The following is a 12,679-nucleotide window of genomic DNA, read 5'->3' on the forward strand; positions in this document are numbered from 1 at the left end:
TGTTACTGTATAAAACACAAGAGGCCGTTGATCCATCTATTTCAAAAGTATATTCTGAATAGTGAACAGCTTTAGAGAAGGGGATCTTATTAACTACTCGAAGTTTTGTCAAATGCATCAGTTTTTCCTCTACTTCTCCATCTGACATTAATAAACAGGCATATTTCCATTAAAATAAATTTTGATATCTAACAGTAGTCATAAGTTATATGCAAGGGGTATACGTTAATTATAAGTGATTTTACCTTGTGACTGCTATTAATACTATTACACTATATTTTCTGAAGAGTAGTTCCTCTGTAATATGGGACTATATTTTTTTTTTAGTAAGACAGGAATTAAAGAACCTTTGTTACATACTTATCAATCTGTCAATTTAAGACAAAAGTTCCTTCCAAGAAATACCCAACAACTTCACTACTGAATGAAAAAGTAGCCAGGATATATTGTCATCATGGAGAGGAACAGCTATTCTGCAGCTGTGCTCCCTGGCAGAAATTGAAGCAGTAAGCTTATTAAATAATAAATAAATAAAGGATGTAGTAACATGAAGCTATTATAAGAGATCAGCTGCTAGATACATCACAGTATTGAGTGTTCAACTATATATGATTCAAATTAATCTGGACAAATATACACACATATGCATGCACACATATATTTGTCCTGATTGTGTCATATAAATATTTATATTATGTTATATTTATTATATTTTATTTATACATAACCATTTTTATATATAAAAATATAAATAAATATTTTTGATATATCTCTGTCTGGAAACAAAAGGAAAATGTTCATCCTGAGTGAACTGAAAGACCACAAGGTTTGCAGTTCCATGTTATACCTAACCAGATTACACTTAAGAGGAAACATTTACAAAAGATTAGTTGACAGGAGAACACAATCTAACTGGTAACAAATAAAAATAAAATTAAGAAAAACATGTACGTGTAGATGAGGCACTTAGGGACATGGTTTAGTGGGCATGGTGGTGTTGGGTTGACGGTTGGACTTGATGATCTTAGAGGTCTTTTCCAACCTCAATGATTCTATGATTCTATGTCAAAAGACCTGCATGAAAGGGAATTTGGGACAGAACCAAATCACTTTATTAATGGAGTAACGAGAGAACAATAATTCATGTAACTTCAATTATAAAAGAAGTTCTATCACCAAAATAAAAGCTGATATCCAAGGCTATCAAAGTGTTGATCATCTAAAAACAAGGCTGCTTCTTGTGGAATTTTACAACACTAGAAAAAATAGATTAAAAATTCTCAAGGAGATTAAGTGCTTAGGCATACAACTCATTGTGGTGTATCATAATTTTAAGGAAAGAATTCACTGAAAATTTTATTCAGCAGTTTTCCAAATAATACATTTGCGGTACTCCTCAAACTTCTTTGCGAGATAACAACAAATCAGCTTTCCACAATTACTGTTTTCCAAAGTGTATGTTAAAAGAGTAAGTTGTCTATGGTTCAACCATAAGCTGCCACTCTTACCATCCGTCTAGAATCTGTGAGATAGCCAGAAAACAACATTCATTGAGGACAGATACTTCCAGTAGAAATAAAACTAGGACTTAGTATTTCTTTGCAGTAGACTCAAGAAGTGATAAGTATTTTCAGACTATTTAATACAGACTTAATTATAGACCTAAACCTTAGCAACATGTAAACTAGTGTCAGGACAATCTTTAGAGCTCCTCATGTCTTCACAGCATGCACTCCCAAGTTTTCCTAAGTACAATAGTTCAATTAAACTAACTTCATTTGATACAGATTTTATCACCAGGTTCCTCCATATGGTTTTTAGGGCTCAAACATGTCTTTAACACATTCAGAATTCCCACCATGACAAAAGCCATGAAAATTAGACAGCTAGCCAAAATACACACCTGCATTTAATTTTGCAAAGTAGACAAATCATAAGCGCATGTAAGTGAGAAGAACAGAACAAGTTTAGTATATTTGTTACATGACAGAAACATTTACGGGAAGATATGATGAGAACTAGACCTTATCATAGCATTCCCAAGAAAGGTAAAGCAGAAAGACCTCAGTGTTGGTTTTATGACCATCTCATTTGGTCTGTCTAACCGGTGGGGGTTAGACAGTGAGGGGTGGCGAGGGGGAACCCCAACTAAACAAACAAACAAAAAACCAGAACACCACCTTACGTGTAACTTATGCACTCCACTGAAATTTATTTTTATATAGAATTGATAGCATGGGGGGGGAGGGAAAGAATGGCAATAACTTGATAGGTTAATTATATAATTTCCCTAACACTAAAAGACCCTTCCCATTCACAGCTACACAGATGACTGAGAAAGAAGCCTCTGTTACTATCATATCCAAAACCTGTCATTAATATGAGAGGGTAAAAATGGAACAAGAAATACATACAGCAACATACTGTACCAGCACCAAAACCGGCATCTCCTGACTTAATTTTATCCTTAAATAATGAACTAAAACCCTCTTCAAGTTTTACTCCAAAAACTTAAAGCCACGCGAGAATCATCATTTGCCTTTCTGTTTCTGAAGCATAAGGACGACTTCATCAGGACCGCTCAAGATGGTAATTTATACCCTTCTCTCTGGCAGCATTATCACCATGGAAAGTCATCCAAAAACCAAAATGGCCTTTACAAGGGTATAAGATGACAGCTAAGTTTCCAGATGACACAAGCCATTCAGAGGTGTCAAATGAATAAAGAAAATAATTCTTTTATTTGGTTATAAGAAATGGTGCTGCTACATCAAGCTCAGAAGCTGTGATTTGACCTTCCCTCAAGATCCCAATATTTTAAAAATTTGTCTGGTCACGTTTGTGACCAAATTCCCTCTGCTCCTTTACCTATGATCTTGTGGCAGCTGATGTACCACTACTGATTTATATGCAAAGAAATACATACAGAAAGAAAAGTCACCTATTGGTTAAGAACTACCTGAAAATTGCTAGACTGCTAATAAAAATGCAATAAAAATACAAGAGTTGGCAATGCAGGAAAAGTCTCACCTGTTAACACAGTAGTATCGACTCTGGGAAACGTAAGGTGTGCATTGAGTTTTTAACCGCTTTCTCTCCATCTCCTTCCAACTATCTTCTGTACATTTTCTCTTTGCCTGTTTTTCTTCATGTTTTTTCTCAACATATTCTGCATATGTCTGGATCCTATAACTTTCAGCATACCTGCTGGTGTTTACAGCTATGGGGAACAAGAGTGATATACAAAACACTGTTAAATTACAGCATGCCCTCTCCTGAAATAACTTATTTTGAAAAGCAGAAGGCAGTGAGCTATTTGTTCTGTTCATATAAACGACTTCTAGTTCCATTGTTAGTGACTGGTTAGATATTCAAAATTCTTCTCAGAGTCAGACTTCATACAAAAAGGGTTAAATCTACTTAAGACTTTTCTTTTAAATTAGAAACCAGCAATTCTTCAGTCGTAACCCTCTTCCAGATTGCTTGTTGGCAAGCAAAGATTTCCTGGATTTTTTCCCTTTTAGTCTCATTACTTAACCCAGCAGGTTTATTTTAGGTTTATTTTGCAAGCCTGCCAGGAAAAGACGACATTTGCAAGGCCTCTGCCAAAACTCTGTTTGATTGCTGTGAAACATAAGCTTATTTGAGCTGCATTTTGGTTGCACAAGATATCTGTGGAAGCAGTACTTAACTAATATCCAGCTGTTCCATCCTTGTATCTTTCTAATGTTTGGTCTCCATTTAACTAAAAAAGACTGGAAGTTCAAGGTAGAAGGATTTCTGTCAGTGCAAAATTAGAATCACTTCAAAAATAAAGAAAAAACTTTCATTGCCTTCACTCAGCAACAATTTACCAACATTCCTTCAAATCCCAGCATCTTCACAGCTCTCAGCCTTTAGTCTGCAAGCCAAGCTCTGGCCTGAAGCCATCACTGTAACAGATGAATCAGCAAATTAAACTGACTGTCAACTGGTGTCCTCTGCTGTTTTCAGCCTAACTCACTGAAAGAAAGTATTGTAAACCAACCAGTAAACCAGTTTAAATATAAAAAAAAAAAACCAACCCAGATTGTTTTTCATATACTTGGGCTGCACGTTTTAAAATACCATAATTGTAGTGGAGACAAAATCCTCATTTTATTATGTACTTCCAATCTTTTTGTAGAAATTTCAGATGTCTTTACAACTTTCTGATTCTAGTTGAAGTGTTGTCATCTTGAATACAGATATTCTGTATTAACTCTAGCCCAAGCACGAGAAATAACAAGCTCCAACATCACAATTCAGAAAAGGTGAGGAAGATGGGAGGATTTGTTTTTTTTCCCCTCTTTCAGAATAGATCATCTATTCTGCATATTGGCTATGCTACTGTGGAATGAATTACCTATAGTACCAGTCACAGCATATAGATGCTGCTGCTGCTGCTGCAGTCTTTCAAACATACATAAAACTGGGCAACAGCTTTGTACATTTAATTTTAATCCCAAGAATAGATACCAGCAATTATGATTAATAGCCTCATGAGATTGTTGCACTAACCAAAGATGTTATGCATACCTCCTTTCACACCCCTTATATTTGTTTTGAACTGTGAAGTTATAGGATCTGTTTGTAAGAATTAGGAGTATATTTATTGCCCATGAAGTTATGGTGCAGGCATCATGAATGAATTAATAATGCTCACTGGAGTTACTGCATGCCAGCCAACATTCCTCAGGGTAAAATTTGTTTAGTTAAACTCAAGCATGTTTTTACTTGCTAAAATCAAGCACATAGTTACCATGGATCATCTGATAAATAGTAATTTGTTAAAACACAATAACCATTTCACATTATTTGTTTTGCTATAAACTAAGAGCCAAAGTTATGGCTTTTGCATTTAATTCCCTGACAAACCCGGCCTGTATTTAAAAACCCGGCCGTATTTAAGGAAGAAAAAAAAAAAAAAAAATCATCCTTATGCAGCCTAAAGATAATTTTAAAATAAAATAAAGTAAGAGGCAATATTTTTGAACAAAGACAACTCTGCTTTCCTGAAATAAGGCCTGTATTTTATAGCAACCCATTCATATTACACATACACAGATATATACATATACATGTATATATATTTAATATTAAAAAAATTATACGCTGAATATATTGCTTCATGCATTGAACAACTGAAATGAAGGCATATGGAGAATTCTATGGAGCCACACAGATAAATCAATCTTGCATGGTCTTGAACTGAAGAGCAGCTCCCTGTAAAAGTTCAAAATATGTTTTCTCTGATGTTTTTTTGATGAATGCTGTCCATATTGCCAAACAAAACAAATACAGTTACATCGCTCTGCATTGCCAATAGAAGAAATGCATTGCTAGAATGCTTTGTGAATTCTAACAAACTAAAGAGAACTTAGGGGGTTTATTTACTTATTTATTTAAATCACAGAGAAAAGACAAATCTTTCTGTGAGAAACCTGACCTAGTAACCAACACCACATGGCTGCATTTCATTACACTAGTTGCAGCTGTAAAGTTAAGTTTCTGTCTTATAGTAGAATAATAGTAATTGCACATTATTTTAGGAAAAACATTTCTAGAGGATGGCATCTTCCCTAGTTATTAGGCAAGCTATTAAACAGGTTGACTGACGTTGAGCAATCCAAGAGGAATGTGTACAAAAATACTCTTTCACGAAGAGTATTTTTTATGTATCTTATGCAGAGCAAAATTGTGACAGATGGCCACTGACGATATTAAGTCTCTTAAGAACTGTGTAGGTAAAACCCCCACAATATAGAAATAAAATAAATACACAGAACTACACAGATTAAGGCTGCAATACTAAACACTCAAGTTCATGAAATACTAAAGTAAAAATTCATCTGTGAAGACTTAAAGTGACCTCTGTATAGATGCTCTGTTAGTCTTATCTGACCATGTACTACTTAAAACATGAGACTGCTGCCTCAGTCGGATTGACAGTGTTCAATTAGTGAGTAGCTAATTCAGTATTTTGTTTTATTCTCATTACTCACTGTATGGTTCGACAGCCTTATTTACTGACTTCTAGGGCTATTCATGCTCCATTTAAAAAAATCAGAAGTTTGCATGTGCACTTTTTTCATCATGGCATTGTCCAGTGTTTCAAAGTAAAGCTCATGGTCTTGCAATCTATCATAACCCTAAACATCCTTCAATATTAAACTCATTGTTTCCTATTTTCTCTGGCAAGGCAGTACTCCTACCTCCTTTTTTAAATTGTTTCTCTCCACTACCATTAGGCACCAGTTTTTCCCAACTTAACCAAGCTACATCCTATTATCCATTTCTGGTTCTTTATCCCAGTTTTTTTTCATGCAGGGTAGTCCTTGTCAAATGCGTTCTTCTTTAGTGTCAAACCAGTTTATTTTCAAACCTGGCCCAATCACAGCCTCTTTGCTCCCTCATCTGAACACGTAAACTAATTAGTTCAAAAAAAAATCATCCTTATGCAGCCTAAAGATAATTTTAAAATAAATCTGTGTAAGAGGCAATATTTTTGAACAAAGACAACTCTGCTTTCCTGAAATAAGGCCTGTATTTTATAGCAACCCATTCATATTACACATACACAGATATATACATATACATGTATATATATTTAATATTAAAAAAATTATACGCTGAATATATTGCTTCATGCATTGAACAACTGAAATGAAGGCATATGGAGAATTCTATGGAGCCACACAGATAAATCAATCTTGCATGGTCTTGAACTGAAGAGCAGCTCCCTGTAAAAGTTCAAAATATGTTTTCTCTGATGTTTTTTTGATGAATGCTGTCCATATTGCCAAACAAAACAAATACAGTTACATCGCTCTGCATTGCCAATAGAAGAAATGCATTGCTAGAATGCTTTGTGAATTCTAACAAACTAAAGAGAACTTAGGGGGTTTATTTACTTATTTATTTAAATCACAGAGAAAAGACAAATCTTTCTGTGAGAAACCTGACCTAGTAACCAACACCACATGGCTGCATTTCATTACACTAGTTGCAGCTGTAAAGTTAAGTTTCTGTCTTATAGTAGAATAATAGTAATTGCACATTATTTTAGGAAAAACATTTCTAGAGGATGGCATCTTCCCTAGTTATTAGGCAAGCTATTAAACAGGTTGACTGACGTTGAGCAATCCAAGAGGAATGTGTACAAAAATACTCTTTCACGAAGAGTATTTTTTATGTATCTTATGCAGAGCAAAATTGTGACAGATGGCCACTGACGATATTAAGTCTCTTAAGAACTGTGTAGGTAAAACCCCCACAATATAGAAATAAAATAAATACACAGAACTACACAGATTAAGGCTGCAATACTAAACACTCAAGTTCATGAAATACTAAAGTAAAAATTCATCTGTGAAGACTTAAAGTGACCTCTGTATAGATGCTCTGTTAGTCTTATCTGACCATGTACTACTTAAAACATGAGACTGCTGCCTCAGTCGGATTGACAGTGTTCAATTAGTGAGTAGCTAATTCAGTATTTTGTTTTATTCTCATTACTCACTGTATGGTTCGACAGCCTTATTTACTGACTTCTAGGGCTATTCATGCTCCATTTAAAAAAATCAGAAGTTTGCATGTGCACTTTTTTCATCATGGCATTGTCCAGTGTTTCAAAGTAAAGCTCATGGTCTTGCAATCTATCATAACCCTAAACATCCTTTAATATTAAACTCACTGTTTCCTATTTTCTCTGGCAAGGCAGTACTCCTACCTCCTTTTTTAAATTGTTTCTCTCCACTACCATTAGGCACCAGTTTTTCCCAACTTAACCAAGCTACATCCTATTATCCATTTCTGGTTCTTTATCCCAGTTTTTTTTCATGCAGGGTAGTCCTTGTCAAATGCGTTCTTCTTTAGTGTCAAACCAGTTTATTTTCAAACCTGGCCCAATCACAGCCTCTTTGCTCCCTCATCTGAACACGTAAACTAATTAGTTCCCAACCTCACCCCCATTCACTAGTTCCTTGGCCATCCCTTGCCTAAAACAAGGAAGCAGACCTGGCAATGGGGCTGGAACCATGCGCTGGTCTATGCGGTACCACAAAAAACCTTGGTGAAATGAAACCTTGGTCCACCTCCAAAAGGACCAGCACACCCCAAACAAGCAAGCAAAGACGTATGATAAAAATTACTCCATTACCATTAATTTTTTTCTTAAAATAGTCTGCTTTGAAAGCCAAAATAAAGAACACTGTAAAGAACAAGGACAGCACCAGGACAACTTTCCCTCTCCCACCAGAGTAAATTAACAGTTCTTATAACTATGAGCAATCTTTACAATTAGGAAGGAGGCAGGCTATACTGACTCCTACCAATAAATTACTGTATTTAGTTTCCTTTCTTAATGTTTCTTCACTTGGAGTAAGTCCATGTAGTACCCCACAGTTAATTATGAATGGCACTCATTCAAATACAGAAATATAGCGCAGATTCAATCTCCCAGTCTTTGTGCTCTCTTCTTTCCCAGTACATACAGAGAATGAAGTTCTAAACTAGCTGGCTACTTTATTGTATTATTCAGTGATTTTCAAAATTTCACAGGCATGTAGAAGAATCTAGAAGACTACAAAACAAGTATGTTTCTTTAGCAGGAAAGAAGTGATCCTGGGAATAACTGCCCTATGTGGTATGTTACTCTTAGCCCTGACAAAAGAATAATTTCAAAAAACAAGTAAATGTAGTGGATTAGACCATTTTCTCAAGTCTGGTTACAAAAAAAGTTAGCTAAACTGTGTTACTTTTGACAGTTAGCAGGTCAGAAGGATTCAAATTCACTTGTTTTTCAACAGGAAAAAACTGAATGTTTCCTTAAATCCTGCTTTTAAAGTGTTGACATTTTGGTTGTGGGGTGGGGGTGGGGTTTTTTGTGTGTGGGTTTGGGGTTTTTTTAATTCTTTTCATCTGGAATGCTCACATCAACTCATCACCAATCAGCTGAAGAGCACAGTGGAGTTTTAGAAGAGTAAACCCATCTAACACACTTACTGTCAAAACTGATGTAAGGCCTCATTAATTTACCAGCATAAGACACCTATATATGACAGACAGGATTCTTTAAAGCCTTGGTCATCAATCCACACTAGCAAAGCAGCTATTTTGTTGATTTGGATGTAATCAGCATACCCTTTGCTAAAGCTTTTATTGAGATGAAACCTTATCCTGAAAATAGTTTTTTCCACTTTCAACAGAAGGATCCTGCACAGGTCTACTTCTAATAGTGTCAAACGAATATTTCAATTGTGACTGAAGAGAGTCAAAAATAACTGCTAATTCAGCTACAGAAAGCCTGACTGCCTGCTTTCCATTCTCCGTAATAGCTGTGCTGCTGCATCGAAACCCTTTTACACATGCCAAGGTAACTACAGCAGACTTGCCCAGCACTGCTGAATGAAGTGACACCTCATCAGTGTGCTTCTCAAGATCCTTGTCCTCAAGGAAGGTTAAAGAGAAGAAAAACCCTTACTGCAAACAGTTTATTTAAAAAAAAAAGTAGAGCATTAAATAAAACAAGGTATCAAGATCTCATGAAAGATCCTCTAGGATCATCCTGCACTGAAGCATCATGAAGGGAAAGTCTTGTTTTGCTCTGAGGTCAGGAGATAATTAAAATTCACTTACAATTTCTTTTATTGATAAAAAACATTTAACCATGTGGAAGTCAGAGCCTAATTGTTTGAAACCTATAATGCAGTGTAATTTTGCATCCCAGCATCACTTAGAAAAATTCAAAAGCCCTGAAGAAGTTAAAAAATATTTACTTAGTCAACATACTTCCAGAAATATAACTACAGTTGACTGTCTCAGAGATCAGCAGAATGATTTATTCTGTTTTTTATTCAGTGATAAGGAAAGCAGCCTCAATATAACTATTAGAAAGTCTCAAGTGTCTTAGTACCAGTTGTAGCATTCAATCAGAAAATATGTGTGCTTCAATAAGTTTTCAATTATTTAACATGCCTGTTTCCCCCCCTTTCCCAAGGGAATTTATCAAACTTCTGTATGTGCATTGCTCCTCCTCAGTTGCCCAAACATTAAACAGGCTGGAAGGTACTGTATTTAAAAAGTGCCAAGTCTCAGCATTTTGTTAGAGAACTTAAGCTTTTATCAATTTCACCAACACAGATTGCCTGTTCAAACTACTCTAAGAAAATATAACTCTTTGAAATCATCTGCATTGCAGTTACTAAAATAAAACAAACAATACTTGACTGATCATTTTTACATGCTTAGAAATTTAGATGTCTAAAAATTTTTGTTTAGGAAAAAAAACCCAAAACAAAACAACTGAGGTAAAATACTACGTTATTCCTTGGCGCCCATGAAGAAAATATTAACTTTGTAAAAAACACTTTTGTTCCAAGACATAGGTACAGAATTAAATACAAAATGTTCAAGGACAAATCGCTATGCTAGGACAACGTTTTTCCAAGTTATAAAATATATGAACTTTGTTAGTTAACTCTGTACCTAATTTCACAAGCTGCATACTGACTGCACAGAAACACAAATTAAGGTTGGTGAAGATGTATTTCCTTGCTCCAAGGAATCTGTGTACTAGACTATGATGGAGAAAAGTAATTTAACAATTTGAAAGATCCATAGTCTCTGAATTATATTTGATAAGAGCAACTATCTGCAGGCTGTATCAAAACTGAAAACGTCAATTTGTACATGGTGCTGACTATCTCTTTCTGTTTTCCTCTCTTGTATTAGCCTAAGATAGCAGAAAGTGCCTATACGGATTCTAAAATAGACTTTTTAAAAAAGACTGTTTTACAAAGATTGTCATCTCTTTTGACATTTGAATCCAGAGCAGGGAGCAGGATCAATGTGGTGACAAAGAAGCTGTTCACCTTGCAAAGGAGGATGGCAAGTTAGTCAGAGAGCAAACCAAAATAAGCCTTTGACTCTCCATTTTGGAGAAAATGGGAAAATGAATAGGTGATCTGAAGGAAAATGGTTTTACAGAAGAAAAAATGCCAAGTACAAAGCATGGCAGAAAACGAGGAGGGATCCTTAGACAATGTTTTAAACTCAAAAAATTTCTCTCGACAAAGAACACAGATGATAGTATAGTTCACTGAGACATTTCATAGTATGCACATGTATGCAGATTTACAAAGGATTTTAACTTAAAAATGCAGTTTTTTAATTACAGAAAGAATTCAAGCTACTTAACCTTTGCACCCTGTTTAAATACCTTAGTAATTGAAACAAAAGCTGTGAAATGTATTAACCCATTTCAAAAAATCCAAATCAAATTAAAGGGTAGTCAAAAGACTTCCAACATTATAGTAAGAAACAAACTACTATATTCAAACTAACAGGGCACAGGGTTTTTTTTGTTTTGTTTTTTTAACTGATGAGAAAAAATATGGCTGCAGGTACCTGAAGGCAAGTCTATAATTGGTCCTCTTAATTTTGCATCACTAATGCTGGAAAGTTGTAAAATAGCTATCTATATTAGATTTCTACCACAGGTTCCACTGTAAAATCATGACTAGAATATATCAACCAGCAATTCATTTTCTTGTTATAATCAAGATTCCTGAACAACACAAGTAGAAATTCACCACATCTCATTCCCTGCATTTACCAGTCCAGAAGTGCTTTTAAGTCAACACTGGAGAATTTTAATTTCCAGGAGTACTAGTGAAGTGTTCAGATATGTTGATCTACAAATTAAAAGTGTAAAATGTACAGAACACTTCCTTTCTAGTCCGATAGGTCTCAATGTCTTTTATTACTCAAAGCACAGAGAGGTCAGATCTGAAAGACTTTTTGGAAAAAACCAGAACCCACGGTCTGGCTAGACAGCTGATTTCATCTAACAGCTTGTTACCAAATGGGAGAATCCCATTCCTTGCTCCTTAGCCCCTGCTCCAAGCCACCTGGTCCCATGCCCTCCTTTACAGTGCTTCTGGTGTTTATTGACCTGCTGATGAGCCAAGTTCACGTCACTGAATCAGCAGGAATTTTCATTTATTATTTTTTCTGGACACAGAACCAGCAAAAGAAAAGCAGTGAGAGCTCACTGTTGGAGTAGGGAAAGAGTCATCCCCTTTATGTAACAATGAAGGATTAAGACTGGCACAAACCATTAGCTGTATTTTAATACCAACAAATTAAACATTTCAGCTAAGGCTGAGCACTTGCAGGAAACACACTCCTGCAAAATCTGATGACATTTCTGACACTGGTTAAGAACTTCAGAACAAAAACTAGTGAACTGAGCTTGAAGACATCCTCGTGGCAGTGCTGTCCAGAAGACTGTTCAAGATTAACACCGACATTTTCAATTGAAGCGCCTATTAATGCTCCACATGTCGGGTGCTTCAAAAAGAACTATCCAGATAATGAGTTCACCCATCAGATACAGTTTGCTACAGGAATGATTGCACCCCATTGCCAGAATTAACATATTCACTACTGCATCAAACAAGTGTGTTGGTACTGTCCCCATTAAAAAGGCACCCCAAATAAAGCTAAATCTTTAACTTTTCCATTTTGATAACCCTTATTACCCATGAGGAGTGCAAAACCTACAGACTAACTGCTCAGGTCTTCCTAGTGAAACCATTTCATTCAAGTCCTTACATAGCATACAGGCACATATAACAAATCATTATGATCTTTTGAA

General features: G+C 35.5%; 1 protein-coding gene across 1 annotated transcript in view; it reads right to left on the reverse strand.

The window, feature by feature from the left end:
• Positions 1 to 12,679, reverse strand: part of PARN (poly(A)-specific ribonuclease) — a 70,398-nt gene that overhangs the window by 10,895 nt on the left and 46,824 nt on the right. The window contains exon 21 of the mRNA XM_009281650.1: positions 3,031 to 3,220. Coding sequence (XP_009279925.1) covers positions 3,031 to 3,220 — 190 coding nt within the window. The remainder of the gene's footprint in view (positions 1 to 3,030; positions 3,221 to 12,679) is intronic.

This window comes from Aptenodytes forsteri, unplaced genomic scaffold, assembly GCF_000699145.1.
Source record: "Aptenodytes forsteri isolate BGI_AS27 unplaced genomic scaffold, ASM69914v1 Scaffold84, whole genome shotgun sequence".
Classification (NCBI taxonomy): domain Eukaryota; kingdom Metazoa; phylum Chordata; class Aves; order Sphenisciformes; family Spheniscidae; genus Aptenodytes; species Aptenodytes forsteri.